This window comes from Mycetomoellerius zeteki, unplaced genomic scaffold (genome assembly GCF_001594055.1).
Source record: "Mycetomoellerius zeteki isolate Tzet28-1 unplaced genomic scaffold, Tzet1.0 scaffold471, whole genome shotgun sequence".
NCBI lineage: Eukaryota > Metazoa > Arthropoda > Insecta > Hymenoptera > Formicidae > Mycetomoellerius > Mycetomoellerius zeteki.
This window is the reverse complement of record NW_017257470.1, coordinates 734,669-755,514: the sequence shown is the minus strand read 5'-3', so window position 1 is coordinate 755,514 and position 20,846 is coordinate 734,669. Positions and strand designations below refer to the sequence as shown.

At 33.2% G+C, this 20,846-nt stretch overlaps 1 protein-coding gene across 8 annotated transcripts in view; it reads right to left on the bottom strand.

Moving 5' to 3' along the window:
• LOC108727196 (syntaxin 1A) overlaps positions 1 to 20,846 on the bottom strand; it is a 50,609-nt gene that overhangs the window by 12,718 nt on the left and 17,045 nt on the right. For 7 of the 8 annotated variants that reach the window (XR_001936834.1, XR_001936833.1, XR_001936832.1 and 4 more), the window contains exons 4-7: positions 2,135 to 2,209; positions 1,830 to 2,012; positions 1,230 to 1,303; positions 992 to 1,129 (exon numbers count right to left, since the gene is read on the bottom strand). Coding sequence is in view for 2 of the 8 variants with exons in the window: in XM_018455195.1 (XP_018310697.1) it covers positions 992 to 1,129; positions 1,230 to 1,303; positions 1,830 to 2,012; positions 2,135 to 2,209 (470 nt within the window). In the remaining 6 variants the exon portion in view is untranslated. Of the gene's footprint in view, positions 1 to 768; positions 828 to 991; positions 1,130 to 1,229; positions 1,304 to 1,829; positions 2,013 to 2,134; positions 2,210 to 20,846 lie in introns of those variants that run through there. The other variant, XM_018455196.1, reaches the window with a different exon arrangement.

Genomic DNA, 20,846 nt, shown 5'->3' with positions numbered 1-20,846 from the left:
CGTACTCTTCAAATTACAATATCAATTAAAATCGGCAAAATAAACTATTTAATATATAGTCTATTATGCAATCAATTGCGAAGAACGATGCCGCTCAAGCACCTCGCAATAAAGCATCTCATTCGTTAATCAAATCGATAGGTTGAGTCGAAAAATAAATTGAAGGGTGTATCTGACAAAGTTCGACAAAAATGATCTCTTTGCTTGAAAATAAAATCACGCCAAACAGATTTTCTTAAATAAACAAATAAATAAACAATTATTCATTTAATACATTTAACAACATAACACAAACCATCGTTACATATAAAATGTTATTATTGAAAATATTATCAACAGAATTTTAATCTTTATTTTATCATGAGAAATTAGATTAAAATGTTTATAATGCGAGAAAGTTCCTTTCTCTAAGCTACATAAATTTTTTCAATTAGACTAAATTCTTCTCTCTCTTTATTATATGTATTTTTTTTCTTCAATTATAAAACATCAACTTATTATCCACTGTTTTTAGAAAAGTTAAATTTATTAACCAATTTATGAATTTTTACGATAAATTCATATTTATATCATGTGTATACGAAAACAGTTGTAATCTCATGTGAATTGATCTATAAGCAATGTTTAATTACTGTTACAATTAGATTTGTATCATCTGTATATGCAATATAATAGCAAATCAATATTCATAATAAATGTCTTTGATATGTTGCACGATATTTACGATATATGACATATGCAATTTGCACATGTAAGTTATGTATCTTGGCAGAGTATTATTCTTTCATGTCTAATATATCAATTAAAAAAAGAGAAAAAACTGTTATCTAAAAATAATAATGAAAAAGATATATAAAATCTTTTACAACATCAACAATCTCGTTATTGAAAAAATTTCTTATATAAAAAAAGAACACTGGGTATAATTATTGTTTGTTTAAACAGGTAAACTGTTTCCAGAATAAATTTGCATTAAGCTTTTCAACCTTACCTGACTTTCTACCAACATGGCCATGTCCATGAACATGTCGTGCAACTCCCTGATGGAGTTTTCGAGTTTAATGATGTCAGCGTGACGCGCCTCGATGTCCGCAAGGGTTTGTTTTGCTTGTTGCGTTTCCATAATGATCTAAAACAAGATTAATTAGTAAAAAAAAGGCAATTATTAACGCTTTTCACGTAGCTATTAATAAGACTACTACGTAAAAATAAAATCATTAAGTCAGTACCCCTTGCGTGAAAACGGCTGGATTTCCTTGTTCCAGCATCTCCTCGAGTTCCTCGTTGGTGGTTGTTCTCCCCGCTGGAAAAAAATAGAAAAATTCCTTCGTTTCGCAAATAGACGCAACTTAACTTTGCAAATGCAATCAATTTTCTGTCAAGTCGCTACCACTATTATTTATTCAACGAACGAATTGTTTACATCATAAATATCGATATTATATAAACATTGATCTCATTGACATAATTATTGTTTACACATTTACAGTTGTAAGCTTATATTACACATCATTATGATTATCGCCTTCTTATTACAGCATTAAAAAATGTAAGAAAATTATAAATATAGTAAACTAGTAAACTGAAAACTTGAAACGTAATAATACTAAGAAAATTTAATTAGATTCGTCAAAAAAGAAAACTTTTGATAACAACAACCGTTCTATATCTTCTCCCGGTATTTCTTCAAATAGAAACGAACACGAGCATTAGATTGATGAGCGCATATTCCGAGATGGACTCGATGTAACAACAGATTGGAAAGGGCTGTTCTGCTCGAATAAGCATTTAGGTTGCAACGCGGTCAATCACGACATACATATACTCACTGATCTCGAGCTGTCGTTGTATTCTTCCCTTACACCGCTCTCTATAATCGGTTTGTGTTCGATTGTACTCCGTCATCACCTCGACGAACTTCCTAGACAACGTCGAGTGCTGGGTTTTGCGTATCCTTAGATCCGCTGACGATTTATTGGTGTGCTCCTCTTGCTCAATGTTTTGCTCTATCACTAAACATGGGAAACAAGGCTTGGGTGTGGCAATGCGAAATGTACTCTCAACGATCGCGAGGGATCGATTAATTTAATACGTCATCGTGTCACTGTAGAACATCCGATCTGTAATAACTTACCCTTTAATTTAGCCCTCACTTTGTTAGCGGTTTTCTTGATGTCAGACATCAGGTCTTCCAGTTCTAGTTTCACCTCTGAAATTGAGAGATCGAAAAGTTATTTACGTGCCATGGATCTCGGGTTCAAAAACCTATTATTTTCTAATGCCCCAGAGAAGATAGAAGTTTTATTTAGAACCTGGAATAGATCGTATTAAATGTCTTTTCGATGATTCGTGAATACTGGTGCAACTGTGTTGTAACGCATTCTTTATTGAGTAATTCACTCTCAGTAAACAGCAATATAAAATTTACATGTAAATAATTTAAGATAAAATAAATAAATAAAAATAAATTTGCTATTATCGATTATGAAAGCTCTATTACATCGTCAATATATATATATATATAAAACGCTATTATATCTTTTACACTGTTAAAGCTATAGTGTCAAATTTAACTTAACGTGAGTCGCCACTGCTCCTACTCAATCGTATCATTATTTTATACTAAAACAATAATTATATTTGATACAATATAGTGTCAAATTTAACTATCATTTGGTAAAAAATAATGATATATTTAGTAGGAGCAGTGGCGACTCACGTTAGGTTAAATTTGAGACACTATAGCTTTAACAGTGTGTGTGTGTGTGTGAGTGTGTGTATGTGTGAGTGTGTGTGTGTGTGAGTGTGTGTATAAAAAGTATATCATTTTCACTTTCAAAAAGTTCGTCAAATGACGCATTTGCGATGTTATTACAATTGCTTCGAATATTACAGTTACTTCTAACAAGAAGATCGTACATTGTAAATTGTGAGTATAATCGTAAAGTATATTGTGTAGCATCATATTGATTGAGAATAGTCCGTGCATAGTTTGTCGTAACCATACATTATACGCACAAACTTTCAAATTCCTGCAAAACAATGCCGATCGCCGATACATCTATCGTTCTTCACAGTAAATTTACAATCCGATCTGCCTCTTTGCGTGCTCCTATAATTCTTATTTCATTCACATACTTATGCTCTCTGAATTTTTTTCTGTTCTTGATATCGCAGTGACGCTCTAAATTACTTTGAGCATCAAATTATAATTTGCAATTAATATCCCAACTATATGTTTGCATTCGAGATTAGCGATTTACTCGCGGCACTAGAATAACTGCACGGCACTTATAATGAGTCGTATAAATGCCACAGAATTCGATTATATTGACACATATTAATGTACGTAAATAATATTTTTTATTTTATATTTACTTAAATTTATGTTTAAAAATAATTACAAGACTATTTCGAAATAAAATTTATTTTTATTTCCACGATTTCTTACGAGTAATTCGAAACTTATACACTTTTTTTATATTATATAGTCTAATAGAATTAGACTTACAATGAAAAAGAATTGTAGGATAAGCATTTCTTCACGAAATGCTACGGAAGGCCATCAAGAAAGAAATGTATATATTTGAGATTCGTGACTTCTGTGGAAAATACGCGAAAAAAATTCGAAAAATCGCAAAAAATAGGTTTTTCGCGTTTAAAATGAAAGATGATTGCATAGAAAAAACTTTAGTATGAAAAATATAAGTATTCGAAATAATGAGATGTATAATGTTAAAATCGGTCCATTAGTTAAGTTGAAAAAAAAATAAAGATCACTGGAAAAATAAAGATCACCTTTTTTTCACTCGCTTTCTATTCACCAAGATTTAAAATTCATAACAAAGTGAAATTCTCGTAAAATGTAACTTTCGTTATAACAAAAAAATCGAACAAAAGCGGAAGTCAGAGAAGGAAAGAGGAGAGGGAGATGGGGGAGAAGAGAGAGAGAGAGAGAGAGAGAGAGAAGTGAGGTATTCCCAGAAAAACTCAACAAGATGACACTTTCTTGTGCCTTTGGCCTCTCTTCCTAGATATCTCGACATTGTTGACTTTAACTGACCTCGCCATTCCTGACCTCGACGATATCGTCGATATCGAAATGTATCCTATACCTTCGTTCTCCCCTTCATCTCCAGTCAGTCGATCCAATTTTACCGTTCGCAATCGACTGATCGAAAGAGTCGACATAGTCTGCACGACAAGACGCTCCAATCACTTCCGATTCTTTTCACCTTTTCGAAGATACTCTCTCGAGATGATTGCAAAAGAGAACAGCTGAACATACTTTTTATAGCAAGCAGGTTGATTTTTTCGTATTAAATTGGGATGAATGATAGGTCGTCGACAACTCCAAATTTATTAATTCTGTTACAGACAATGAAATTCATTCGTTCGTTCGTTTGCGGACGCTCGTTGCGTCAGCCAATCCAATACGTCAATTTTAAAAGTGACGCTTCGAGATTTAAATTATTTGTAACTTCATTTTCATTAACAACATTAAAGGCCGGTTGTTTCATCTTCGGATAGAACTATGTGGTAATTTACCTACTGGATAAACAAAAGAGTAAGAGCATAAGTTATTATAATTTGCTTCCATTACATGTAACGGAAGCAAACTTCTTTTTTTTTTAACAGTATATATAGATATGATGTATACGATCGGAGGAAATTATAAATTTCAAGCCGGAACGCATTAATGACGCCTACTGTACCTGCTTGAAATTTGCTTCTGTTAAATGTATTGTAATAGAAACAAATTTCTTTTTTTAAACGGTGTACCATTACTGTAAACCCAAGACAAGTGTATATTGTTATAGTATAAGGTCTATTAAATTATCAGCGTTCTCAATCGCGAGCGGCTACCGACGGAACAGCTGGTCTGGTCGCACGACAAACACGATCAACGCGATGGTAAACCAACACGGATACTTTCGATCTATCAAAGGGAGAAGGCCCACGGCAAAGCATTGCCAGGTGCTCATGAATATGTATCATATACGTATCAGGGTAGAATTACGGAGTTACAGTATGAACATAAATTGAACCGAGCGATACCTTTGACCTCCGTTAACTGGTTTTGACTGGTGGAGAGGTAGAAAGGGAGACAAAGATGATGAAAAAGGGTGGATATATCGACTGTTGTCCGCTTTTTCGTGTCAATGTTAGAAAATGGAAGTTAACGTGGCCCGTTATAGATACAAGCGAATCGATATACGAATTACAGAACCAGTCTTTTGCAGAATTTAATTTCTCCGGTCATCACGAGGCTTTTGTTAATTATTCGTGTTTTCGTCAAAAAGAGCTTAGAAAGGATAAAATATGTTCTTTTTTTAATCATCTTTAATCACGTAAAAGTATCACCGTAGTTATAACGACGATGAACAAAACGATATTTACTTCTCTCAGAATGGGAACAAGCTTTATTTGCCGTAAAAGCGGGATGTAAAGTTTTATAGTATCATGATCAAGAAGAACTACAGCAGTCCAGTCATAAAATCATATGTACATAATCCGATGATTTCGTGTTTCAAGGCTTAACGTCGACGAACAGCATGAAATTCTGATAAGAAAGATCTTCGTAAGAAAGATCAAACGGTGTAATATTAAGAAATTGAGATTTATGATTTGGTGAATATTTATTTATCTTAATTAAAGGTGCAATATTGAGAAATTGAAATTTATGATCTTGTGAATATTTATTCTAGTTGTCTTAATTAATGTACAAAAACCATATTCTTGAAATAAATTTTTTTATGAATTTTATTTCATTTTTAAAAGATAAATATTCGTGAACAAACCTTGTTACGCAATGTTTGTTTTAATAAATTCAATAAAAGTTGTATCATCTAACTTGTTTCTTAATGAAGCAGTTTTTATCTATTCGTTCATAACGAAAAACTTGATAGTTTTTAATATATTTACTTATCAAAAGATGCGCTGTGATAATACTTTTTAATATTTATCTTCTATTTAATTCTCATGCCACAAAAGTTAATCGGACTATGATAAGAGTGTGTCCCTGCATAGAGTTGCAAAAAAAAATCGTAAAGAGATGTGAACCGCATTAAAAATTAAATACATCCAGGGCTTTACTTGGCAGCAATGAGAAAAAAAAAGAAACTAACATCGGCTCTCCTTTGAGTCCTAGGAAGCTTACCCTATACACGATGTAGAAGAAAGGTCATAGTTCGATAAATGATAGTATTGAATATTACGAGTAAAGAACCTTCTGTGAACGATCGATATACATATATTTATTTATAAATATGTATAGACAACCATTCCTTTTATTTATAACAGTTCAATAGGTAACAATTTCTTGAGATTCAGGAAATTATGGTGATTTAAGTCTAATGACACACATAAGTTTTATAAATGCTTTGCAACTTTATAAAGCATATTTATGTGGAAAACTTTTTATCTACTTGCTATATACTTAGTGCTATTACCTCTCGAAGCATTGACCTTTTCTTCTGGGGCACAATGTATGTAAAAGGGTCGAAAGAAAAGCATTGGTGGGAAAATATCGGATGCGCATCTCTCTTACGTGGAAAAATAGTAAAAGTGCCTAGAAAAACGACACGTGACTGCAATAAAAACGACGAGGTCGCCTACGCGGTTTAAGGGCACGATCAATTTGTATTCGGCAGCGTCCACGGCGGAATAAAACCCAATTGCGGACTGCGGTCTGCAGTGAGAGAGAAAGAAGGTTCACTTTTTCTCTTTTTGCAAAACGACAACTCAACACGATTTCAATTTTGTCGTAGGACGACCTCGTTAAGAAAAATTGCAACTGCTCGTCACTTCAGAATAGCGCAATTTACTGCACGCATTTACATTCGCCGCAAATATACAACACACTTTACACTCTCAAAACTGTCATCTCGCATTTCGATCATGTCACCGCTATTCCTGTGAAGTTCCAACGATGCTGATATAAATTGAGAGCAAGTAAATCCTTTGCGCTGTTCATGTTATTAAATTAACGAGATTATCCGGAATGCATTAATGATTTTCAGTCAAATATCACGACCTTCACATAACATATATTATTATACGTTACATCATTATAATTATGTGTACAAATATTTTATAAAACTACGGAAAGCTACCCCTCTTAAAATAATATTTTTCAAATAGAAAACTCTGAAATATTATATTAATTCCTCTTTCTAGCCGGAAATATGATTAATGATAAATCAGCATCACCGAATGCGTTTTCCGCGAATTATTATTTTAAAAACCTACCATAATTTGGTATTCATAATTTTCACTAAAATATAAAAACTTTATCGTCGACATATCATGAATAGTATCATTATGATGTTAACAAAAACGATGTTTAGTAACAAAGGTATATTGTTGCCTGCGTATATGTTGTGCTTGTTGCGTCGAAAATGCTTAAACGGAGAAGCGAAACTATATCATGTCGAAGCTCACATATAATATCGCGTTTTGTGTGTGTGTGTGTGTGTGTGTGTGTGTGTGTGTGTGTGTGTGTGTGTGTGTGTTACACACACATGTGTATATTGTGTAATCAAGTCCGTTTGTGCAACAATGTCACTTTGTTGTGCATCAACGCATAAGCGTATCGTGTGGTAAGTCGCGACCATTATTTGCACAACACAATATAATTTCTGGTTGTCGGGACCGAGACAAGCGAGATTACATGAGTTGCGTATCGGACTGAAAATATATCAAGCAAGGACAATAGTTTTGCGAGACAATGCTGAGTAACAGGAAACCCCCTAAGCACAGGAAGAAGGTCGAATTTGTTCATAGGGCGGATTTATCCGGGATCGCAAGAGACGATCTCCCGTGCGCAAAAACTTTTGCCCTTTAGATACACCCGAGCAGATTATCTCATTTATTTCTCGCAACAGCGATATTATTATCCTCGTATGCGTTTTACGAGATCGCGAGTTGTTGAACACGTGACAATCAATGACAAAAGCAATAAAACCGCGTGCATTTAGTACTCGTATTTCAATTATAATCAATAAAGCATTGCGGTTCATAGGAAATCGACGTTCATTCACACCTACGAAAGGGAACAAATAAATACGACATATTATATTCATACGTATCAGCGTGAAACGGAACAAATAAAAACGATACATTATATTCATACGTATCAGCGTGAATGACGATGTGTTTATCATTAAATTCACACTAAACATCACCAACGTAAGAGAATTTTACAATCGGTAAAGATTGAAACCGACTTTGGGAATCGCAATCATCACAGTGTAATTATTTGTATTATAAAATTTCTTGCACGTACAGTTGCGTTCTAGACACGCACTAACCATCGAATTGTAAATACAGTTGTATGATAATATAATCAGTCAAAATAAATTTGTTGAATCATATCATAATGAAATCATACTTTTATATATTAATATTTATATGTGTAGGTGAAATTAATTAATTTAATTTATATTTAATAAAATTAATTACATCAATATTATAACTATGTACATTATACATATTTAAATAATATATTATATAATATATATATACATATTATAGATACATATAATTAAATATCAATTTCTGTGCAATGAATTTTATCGGAATACATAATAAAGTTAGAGTTTAGATTTTTTGATGAGAGATCTATGATTTTCTTTTCTTCTTATATAATGGTAAACAGAATCAGTAAAACATAATCTATATTCGATCCAACAGAGTATTGTAGGCAAAGCTGGGAAAAAGTTGATAAAATGTATACCTATAATGTATATATACCTGTAATTTATAGATATACTTTCTCCTTCGGTTCCTCAAGATGCGACTTACAGAACTCTGCTTCGAGTTGACATTTCACGATAGTGAGTTTCTAAAAATCGATTCATAATTTCTATCGTTCCAAAAATCATATCTTTCCTAATAATTTCCCAGCTTGAAAATAGATCAAGAGTCCTGCGAGACTTTCAAGAGCACATCCGAATAAATCTGTGGGCGATCGTCTAAATAGGAGTGACGCAGTGGCGAAATCGATGTGGGGAGGCGGACAGAGGGGTAAATTAGCATCAATAATTGAATTGAGTTTCCTCAAGGATGCTAGATATGAAAGTAACATATTAGATGCTGGCTTTTTTCTCGTTTTTCGCTCTTTTTCTCGTGTGCCTTATCTCGCTTCTATCGCTCACCTTCCATTTTCCTCACACTCAATATCCACCAACAGCACTTTCTGATTTCATAGAACAAATCTCGTCATATACTTCTCGTTTCCTTCTTCAAGAACGCATCATAACGTTTCCCTCGTTTTCCTCCCCCGAGGGGTGTGCTCGCTTCCGCGTGGCGCATCCTGCCAGTTCAGTGGCAAATTTCAATCCCACAGCACAGGATCAACGTAACGGAGGTAAAGTCACTAGATATATAAAGTATATCGCAAACTCTCCACTATCTTGACGTCAAGACGCGGCCATTCTAAACTTATGTATTTGTATAAACGTATTTTGTGAAAAAAAGTAAAGCCATAAATAAATTTTTTATTCGTAATCAGTTTATTTGTGAATAAAGAAATATGCATGAATACTTATGTATTTTTCAGTCTAATACAGGTTTATTTACCGTTAAGATTTCAGTGCATAAAAGTGCATAAAGATACATGTATATAAATACAGTATAGAAAATGAAAGTACACATCAATACATGTAACCACCGAAAAAGAAAATAAATTTTATAAGAGGTGAATGCTTAGTTTGACAAAAAAATGCATAGAAAATTTTGCACAGATTAAGCTAGATGCACTTCTGTGTAGATGAAATAGTGCATTATACGCACCATCCGCCATCTTGACTCCAAATGCTAAAAAATGGATTTGCCATTGCGCTATAAGTGACTTTAGGTAGGCAGAGACACTGCCGTTATCTACCGATCTTTAAATAAAAAATAGAACACGGTGTTTTCGCAGTTTCCGTCGAGGAAGAGAAGAAAAAAAGGATGATGCAGTTTGATGTAATCGAGACACGGAGAGTGATGTTGTGTTGGTCGATCTTTAAAATAACCCAATCTTCACAAGAAAGTTGCTTCCGCGTCGCTGAGAAATTGTGTCAAGTCGGAAACAATGTGTCTCTTGCTTCACAGAATATACGAGAAAGAAGAACCAGGAAGCTTTCCACAAAAACAATTCCAGGTGTGAATGTAAGAAAGAAAACTTGATAAAGTGGCTATAATAAAAATACAATTTTTACAATTAAACTACGTATATTCATTCTGATTGAACGAGTTATGATAAGAATAAATTTAAATTTTCCAATATCGACGTAATGCTTCTTAAAATGTAAATGAGAAAAACAAAAATCTTAATAAAATAGTAAACAAAAGTAATAACTTAATATTCTTGGATCAAAACGTACATTATTCTTGCAAATTTGTTTTATGCGACAGTTTAACTGCATTTTAAAACAAATGATATTAAAAAGCGCTAAAGAGAGCTGATATGTAGAGATCTCCGCTTTTTGATTACAGAATGGCAGAAACTTATCATAATTATCGAATGTAGATGAAGAGGATCCGCTTTCGAGAGAGATTGATTGATTGATTGATTAAGCGTTTATTGCAGTCCTAGGACGAGCCCTCTAAGAACTATGCGTACAGAAGTTACAGTAAATAACATATATAATGAAGAAGTTATAACTAACAATTAGATATATTTAAGAGATAAATGATGATTGGATTTTGATATTGCATAATAAAATATACAAAAGATAAAAATAAACAATGATTAAATAAAAAAAAAAGATAAGTAGTAGAGATGAAGATGAAAATGAAATATACAAAAGATAAAAATAAAAATGAACAATGATTAAATAAAAAAAAAGATAAGCAGTAAATGAAAATGGAAATGAAAATGGAAATGAAGAATTCAAAGTACGAAAATGTAAGAATAACGCAGACGAAACAGTATTGAACGCGTGTGTTAGCGTTCCCCACGATGCTGCAGATGACGGAAGAGGACGTGTTTGAAAGAAGAGAGGGACTCTGATTTCCTGATCCTACTAGGGCTGCGTTTGGAAATATCACCCGAGTGTCCTCGTGTATCAACTTATCTTTATTTAACATTGAGTGAACAACAAGGATAAAACGATACACGAGGGCACTCGGGTAATGTTTCCCAACGCAGCCTAGGAAGAGAGTTCCATGTCGAGGAAGCGGTGTGAACAAATGAGCGCTGATAAGAAGATGTTCTGCAGGTGGGAAAGGTAAGATCAAAAGGAAAGACCCGGGAAATAGCTCGAGGTTTCTGACAGAAATTTAGTTTATCAGTCAGGGGGGGGGGGGGATCCCGGACTTAAGAATTGAATATAGAAAACAGTCAAACTGATACTCTCTTCTGTCATCCGTAGTCAACCAGCCCAGTATGCCATAGTAGTGTGATATATGGTCGTCTATACGAAGACCAAAAATGAATCGCACACATGCATTCGTCAAGTGCTTGATCTTGAGCTTCTGCTGACCGATCAGATCCGTGAAAACTATTGAGCAGTAGTCGAAGAATGGGAAAATAACAGAGAAAGAGAGAGAGATTGAAAGGAAAAAGGGAAATCGGTTAAAGGTGGGAGTTTGTGCTCCGTTCGTTTATCCACGGCTGATCCATTCTAGCTTTTGTCGCCCGATAACAAAGCCCTTTTATACGCCTTTTTATGCCACGTAGCGAGATTACTTCAGCGAGGGCAGTACAGATAACAGGTAGAGGGGCCGACTTCACAGATATCTCCGATTTTACTACTCGGAAAAAGATGTAGAAAGAAGAGGGCAAAAGAGAGTGGAGCTAGACGCGCACGAGCCCTTCTCATCGTTGAACGATTCTTCCGCTCTTATCTATTGACATACGATTTTCCGGCTATTACGAGAGCGAAAAATTTATACACCATTCTGCACATTGACCGGCCGAAATGCTCCCTTTGAATCATGAGTATGAAAAATTTGCAAGGTTCGTAGAAAGAATCCGTGATCGAAATTGCTAAGATTGCATCTTTGGAAAGATATTTCTTTGAAGTTTTGTTTTAAGAAATGACACAGTCGAGAATTGTAAACGATTATATATCGTTGATAGTAACTCTATAAAAATGTAAGTATTTATATTTGATAATATTACAATCGTCTTAAACATGATACAATGATTCATTAATTTAATGAAAATTATATGTAAAGTCGACCTTAAACTGGCGAAAGAATTCTTTCTCAAAATTAAAATAAATAAATTTCTACAGAGAGAGAATCTTAAAATAGTAGATATAACGTCTTGTAGTTGCATTCGTACTTAATACATCGCCACGTAATACAAACAGTTCTGACGAAATTGTAATTCTCTCAGGGAAAGTTTGTCCTCATATTTGTCAACATATTTGTGTTTATCTATGAATAAAAAGACACGAGCTTAGAAATGCAAATTAGAAGTACACAAGAAAGGATACGTCAGTGTATAGAGGCGTTACCTAGGGAATGACACGGAAGGAAAGCTTCTTGAAGCAAGAAGCGATGCGACGGTAGATTGCCGCGGAGAGCCAACGGGATCAATAGTGTAAGAATGAACTCTGCCGACCAATCTGCCGATGCTCACAAAGGCAGTGAGCATATCGCAGCACCAGGGAGATAGTCACTCTATGCCAACTCAGATTAACAATATCAAGGTCTTGAAATGCAATACGCACCGTTCATAATCTCGATTTACTATCACAAAACAGTGATGTGATCAAACACGACTGACCGATCAGTCAATTTTACTGACTAACCAATAAAACGACATCGTCAAGCGAAATTTTATATTTCGTACACATATACGTATAAGTATGAGAAAAAATAAGACGAAAAAAAAGAAATAAAAATATTTTCGTTTCAAAAAATACACATAACGCAGATTGACGAATTCATTGAAAATCTGCACTGGAAATTGCTGGGTGAAATTCCATCGACGAATCTTCTAATTCTCAATTTTGATAATATTTTAACATGTGCTTATAATATTATGCATTATTATTACAGAGTTGAAAAATATAAAACATGTTATTAGAGAAACTAGCAAATATTATCTTAATTAATTAATTAATTAATTACCACAGTAATAACATTATAAATTTTTTAATCTTTTGTCTCTTATTTAGACAAAATTGCTTATGAAAATGATGAGACAATTATGATTTAAAAATGAACGAATTAACGTAAAAATGGAAGAAAATTTATATAACACAATTAAAGATGCTTCATGAGTGTTATCACCTTTTTTTATTACAGATATTAAATTTACATATATGCATCTAAAATTGCAGAATTTGATATATAAATTTAGTTAGACGTATATTTGTTCGCTCCTAAATATACAGTTACAAATTGTAAGAAACAAAGTTCTTTTAATGATTGCCTAATTTGATAATTTAATATACTTGTCATATTCAGTGAATCATCCCTTCGTTAAATATAAGCATATTTTTTAATATTCATGACTGAAATAAATGTTCCTGTAATATTCGAAAAAATTGACAATTTAAGAAATAGATATTATCAATAAATCTCGATTGTGTGAAAACGAGAGGACGTTCTCTCGTGATATATGCTATAATTCATTTTTACAAGCGAGTCACGGCGGACTGACTGATTGTCCCTTTCAGCCGCTTCAGTCAAGGCCGTCATCCACGCGATTTGATACATATCGCATATCTCTCTAACCTGTAATCACTATCACTTATACCGTTACATTATACGTAAGTTAACCGTAAAAATTTTCTGGCATGAGACCGTTTGACGTAGACAACAATTTTGAGATGTCGATTGAAACTATGGAAAGATATGATGATACCTATTCAGATATCAATAGTCATCATTTTAAAGAACATCGTGATAAACCAACAACTTTAGTTATTGTATAATTTTTTATTTATTTTCCAGTTAATCATTTACTCGAGTAACACGAAGAGGATTAAATGGAAACGGGATTGCTCCGTCGGTTATTATACCCAAGTAGCACCTACGCTAAAGCAAGTCAAATTCATCGACGACATTTAATCGCTCGATAATGTTCGCTCGTCAACCTCTGTCATTTTTTGCACGCTTTGTAATTACAATGGATTAAACGGAAAAGGTTGCGGGAGGTTTAATATGAGATTTTTGACCTTCTGAATCCACGACCTCCGACCTTTCGCATATCTAACACACACACATACACACACTCTAACTCCATCCTCCCTCTCTTCTCTTTTCCTCTGTCCCTCTTCTTCTATTTTTCTTTGTCGCATCTCCCACGCCCGATTTTCCCAAGCGCTTCCCTCGATTATTTCCCAGGAGCTTTCAGAGCTGGTGTCGTGACGAGGATGAAGAGGGGTAGGCTTTAATTGGACGAGCCAGCTCGCAGGACGAGGATATCGTATCAGCAACAGTTGGCTGGCAGCTAATTCGAGGTAATACGAGCTGCCTGACCAAAAAGATCGGCCTCTCAATATCACTTCTAGTTCCTCTTTTTTCTATCTTGTTCGTCGAGTGAACAAATTTGAACTAGGCTACGAAAAAAAAGCGCGGAAAATTACTATATTGCAACAATTGATAGATTAGTTGGTTAGTTGAATTAATCTAATTGAATTAATCTACCAACTAATTGGTAGATTAGTTAATAAATGGTAAAAAGATTAAAAGTGATTTGCTATTATAATCCTGAACTAAGTTTGAACTACAAAAAAGTTTCTTTCTTTAATATCGCAATCAAGTCCTTATCAGCAAAATCAGTAAATTAAGTCTGTGCTACTGATAGAAATTAAGACTACTATCTTTTCATGAAAGAGCTAATCCTCAGAGAATATATTGACAATATATAATGCACATACAAATGTTTCTCCTGATTGGAAACGCCATTATTTGCCGGTAGCTTGGGATCAACGTGTAACATCTCCCTCTTGGGTAGTTTCACAATGTCATTTAGGCTTTCCTTAATGCGAATACATCTCCTACAAGGTTGTAATAACCATAAAAGAAAGCCGGCTCTATCATGAACACACCCTAGCTAGTCTGGAGAAATCTTTTTCGGGAGAGAAACGATCGGGAGAGATGTGCGACTAAGTAATCCCATAAGTTCCTTCGTCTGATTATATTTCTTTCCATTACAATTTGAAATTGCGACCGCATGAGACTGCGGTAGCTATACCGTACTATTTCTTCTTCTCTCAAGGCGTTCAGTGCTTATTTAGGATCTTCGGTCGACTAATTAATTTCATTCCTGCGAATCCGCATCGTCGCGATTCTATTAGCTCCTCTCCTCTTCCAATGAAATTAAAATTACTTTTGTTAAATGCAGTCAATGTTGTAATACTGCCAATCAAATCTATTCATGCAAACGATATCGATTTACTCGCAATTGTCATCTATCAAAGATTATGCACATAAAAAAGAAATGATCTTAAATTGAATGTGACAAGCTCGTAATTTATAAATGTTATTTTAATCTCAACGTTATGATTAAAATAACGATGATTAAGATGAATCTCACAAATTACGGACTCGCCTCAGCTTTACGCTAAACAATAGAAATTGGATTACGGACAACAGAGGACTTAAATGTCATGGCCGGTATTTTTCACGGGCAATATATTTTTTGGTATACGAAAGGAACACAATACAAGGTATTTTTAGTTCTTTCGTATCGTCACTAACTGCTCCTCCCACGTCTTCGAATTGCGTAGGATCATGAAACACACATTGATAACAGCGTTTCCAACTTCATCACGATGACGCAAACAACGTCGACAGCTTTCACATGTGTCACAACATTGTAACCGAACTTACGTTACTCCAACGAGGACAACCTAATTGTTCGCAAAAGTAAATTTTACTCGCGCAAATTAACTAGAGGACAAGCGACACGCGCTCGACACAACCTTGGCTGAATTCCACGACCGCGAAACGAACACGACACTTATTATGCTTATTGAGCAAATGCACAAATATACAGGTGTTCACATCCATGCGGAAGACGCTTCTCATTTACATAGCGAATTATATCCTCTACGTCAGAGGAAACCGATGATATATGGAGCGAAAAACTTGACAATGAAAAGTACAACACAAAAGTATAACATTTAGAAATAAAAAATTAAAGAATAATAATTTCAGGCTCTCAATATTTAAAATCAAATTAGTGTTAAAACAAGGGTAACAAGAGCGACATCGCAGTTATTGTAGCGTATGATATTTTAATGTTTATAATCATAAAAATTCGTAAAATTTTTTCAACGCAAATTTAATTCATAAAGGCTTGAACGAACAATAAACATGTTTAATTTATATAAACAGTTTCGATACATATTTCATATAGGGGAGACCGGGGATAGTAGACTCATTTTTTAGTTTCGAATTTTTATAGACGAAATTAAGAGACTTATCGAAAAAATGAATTCTACGCCAGTTACTACATACATTTGACTATCTAATAATATTTTAATAATAAGGGAAAACTGATAATTACTATGAAAAAAAATACATTTTTCTAATGCATTCCATCTGATTTAACTAGCCCCGGGACCGGGGTAAAATGACTGATGGTATGGGGTAATTTGATTAACATTATTAAAATGAAGATTAATAAATATTTTAAGATACATCTTTGGCTACATAATAACAAAAATTTTATAAAAATGTATTTTAAACACAAACATATTTATTATAAAAAATGTATAACTTTGTACATACTAAATGACAATTTATCTAATCCGAATCGTTATCCGAATTACAGTTATAACAAACATAATACGATAAGTTACCCTTTATGCATTTAGAGTATCCACACGCATGTTCACAAAATTATACTTTTAATTATTCTTAATATTTTCACATTATTATTATTACTTCTATTACACTTAAAAATAATTTTACAAAAGAAAGAAGGATGTATGAACATATATGGATATGTTTCATATATAATTATATATGTTTATGAATATTTATACATGTTTATGTATAAATGTTCATAAACGTATATAATTTATCATATTATATATGTTTATACATATTTATACATATGCATGAAAAATTTCTTATACATGTAATTTAACTATTATTACTGGTAAAAAAAGTTGATAGAGAATGATTGAGAACGATAAGATTTCTATCAATTTGTATCGAGATTTCATTTCAAGAAGTTTGGGAGTAGATACTATCAGAGTCGTCACTAAATTAATCATATAGCCTCGTATTGTGGTTAGCCTATTAGCCCCATCCGTTCATTTTTTAAAAACATTAACAGTATACGACAACAAAACCAGATAAACAAAAAAAATCTGTTGGACTTTATTAAGTAAGAACTATGCTTACTACCTAAATGGAAATAAAATATCTCAGACAATTATATACAATTGTAAAACAAAAACTTTAAGAATAAAAATGTTTACTTAGGTGTACGATTTTTTTAAATTGTAGCGTAACTTCTATCATAGATGTGTTAGGAACGAGATGTTACAGCAGACTGAGCGGCAGTCGCTGCTGCGTGCTCAGACGAGTTTACGCGTGTCTGGCGCGATTTGTTTATAACGTAGCCTCGATTATTTTACTTACCCCTATAGTTTACTGACCCCGGTCTCCCCTACATATTGGATTAGCGAATGTTTCGGCTTATTTTAAGCAATCTTCAATGATTCATATTATATGCTCGAAAGAAAGACAGAAGTGTAAAATAAAGAAATGAATATATGTGAATTTAGAATTAAACAATAATAAGATTGAAAGACCGCTTATGTTAAATACATTACTTTAAACTAAGAAGCTCCACTAATGGTCTGAACGTTAAGATGTTAAACTATTCTAAATTCATTTTAAATGAATTAATTTCAGAAATTATAATTGCGTGCCGATATGGTTGTCGGACTTTCAACGCAATCAAATCTGAAATATTAATAATCCCCCCAAATTTCCCAACTTAAAAACTGTAATAAACTTATTGCGAAAAATAATGCCTCGGCCGGGAGTCGAACCCGGATCTCTTGCATTCCGTGCGAGCGTCCTAAGCCTTTAGACTACAGAGACAGTTAGAATAGTTCAACATCTTAACGTTCAGATCGTTAGTGGCATTAGAATTAAGTTTAGAAGCCTAAATAAAAATATTTTATAGCGTTTTCGAGTACAATGGGTCTGAACCCAACCCACAAGATCGGATAACCCGAAAGTACGATGTTTATTTTTATGCCCTTAATATCACGACACGCACTTAATTTTTTACAAGGAGATGAGAATTGTAAAATGCCAAATGGAATGAGCCATAGCTTCGGAAAGAGAGGTTGCATGTACTAACACTGTAAAAGGGTTTGGGTGAATGGGCTTTTGATTCTGAGAAAACTGCAGTTATATAGTTGAGCGTCCGATCAATTGTACGATAAGTATTAGGACTTACAATTAGGACTGTGCGTCGGTAAGTAAAAGTGATCCTACACGGTCAATAATACTGAGCAATAATATTCATCAGTAATATTGGCAGTGCATCAATATTTTCAGTATTTTTACAACCTTGCACAATCAGTATTATTGACAATTTATTTCACTTTAGTTTTACGTACATTATCTATTGCACTGTGACATACTGTAATGTGGATCCTAATAAAGCAATACTAATTTTTGAAAATCAAAATCCAGGTCATTATCAGTATTCTACATGAATCCATCAATATTAACCACACATAATCAGTAATATTGTCAATATTTGTTAATACTAACAGTATTATTGTCTGTGTCATCTTAAGAAAGGGTCACCTTAAGAAAACGGTGTAGCTGAGTGGACTGAAATGCACGGCCATACTTTTTCTTATCTGATCAACGAGAGTTTGAATTCTCCGCAGTCTTTTAATTTTTTTTTTAACAATTATATTTTATAATGTAATTTATTTTTCTTACTCTTTTTTTAATAAAAACACTTATTTTTACTATATATAACAATAAATAACAAGATTTCTTGATTTCAATTATTTATTAAAAAATTTGAACATTGCCGTACAATTTTGTGAATAAAAATCATTGTAAAAACATTTAAAACACAAATAGAACGTGCACATTAATTTTGCAGAAAAAAACTACGCTTGCCTCCGATTACTCACTGCAGCATGAAATGTTTCTGTAAAAATAATTCATTTATAAAATATTCATGGTGCGCGTCCAATTTGTGTTTTAAATGTTTACGTTGATTTTCATACATAACATTGTACGGCAACGTCCAAATTTTATAATAAATAATTAAAACTTTAAGAAATCTTGTTATTTATTGTTGTATATAACAAAAAGTACAGTTATTAGTATTTTTATTTAAAAGAGAGGAAGAAAAATAAATTACATTATTATATATAATTATAAAATATAATATATAATTATTATAAAATATGATTGTTACATAAAAAAAAAAATTAACACTGCGGGGACTCGAACTCTCGTCGACCGGATAAGAGAAAGTATAATCGTGCAGTTTGCTCAGCTACGCCGCTTTCTTATTTACCGACGCATAGTCCTAATAGGTACTTATTGTATAGACGCCCAACTTTTAACTGCGATTTTTTCAGAATCAGAAGCCCATCCACTCAAACCTTTTTACAATGTTAGCATACGTAACCTAGCTCCCCTTTCGAATGAGCTATGGCTCATCCCATTGGCATTTTACAATTCCTGCCATTTCCTTGTTAATTTTGTACAAAAACAAATCATACTTGATTTTTATACAAATTAAATATTACTTTTGTTAAAAATAATGTATACAAATGCAGTAAAACCTCGATTATTCGATATCACAATTATTCGACTATGCATTATTTGAACCCCGATTATCCGACACCAATTTTTTTGCGTTTATAATAATCTAAATTAATCTGAAGAGAAAGTTCAAAACACTTAATTCTCGTCATCCAGCGAGACTTAGTAGAAACCCCAGGATATCAAAATAAATTTTAAATGGTACAAAAACATTATTTATTTCTCTATTTACCCGTTATATGTATACTCATATGTTATTACGGATGAAGTTCGCATGGTGTACATACAGTGTCGGCATTGCCAGGCAATGTCAGCATTTTGCAACGCGGTGTATCAATGATACCTATTACATGTTTGTTCCATAGACGGCTAAATAGATACAAGCAATGTCCGAGAATACTGGTTTCAGAAGTAGCAGCAATTCGAAAAGTTAAAAATCATAAGGCTCTAGGCCCATATGAAATACCGATGGAATTATTAAAATTGTTAGATGACAATGAAATAGCGAAGGAGATGCTGGAGTGGCCAAATTGTCGAGACTTTGCAGATCGATGTAAATCTCCAAATTTACTGAACGGAATAAAAAATTCTTTTACAGGATTAAAGTAGACGCAAAATTTGGTGTTGCAATAGACTTTATACTAAAATCGAAAAAAAAGTTAAAAACTTTTTTTTTTCAACTTGTATATAGAACTGTCACCTGACGTAGATGTTTCTTTAATATAAAAGTTTTATAGCTTGTATAGACCAAACGACAGTGCAGCACCAGACGTATTACATGCACAAACAATACTGACAAGGAAAGGGACGCAACTGTCCCTCTCCGATTTTAATGAACTTTTAATATGTTATTCTCCAGACAAAAATAAGCGACACGTATTTTTTTATACGTGCCCATACGCACTTTTAGGGAATGAAACACCCTTTGGAAGAAAATCGATTTTTCTCTTTCAAAGCGAATATCGCCAGAACTGTTAGAGATAGAAAAAAATTTTCATAATGAAAATTGAATGGCTTCAAGAGTACTTTAAAATTATAAAAAATTTTTTTTAATTATTTATTTGTAACAATTATTTATTTATAAAGAAAAAATTTTTTTTTCTTTATAATTATATTTCTAAAGTACT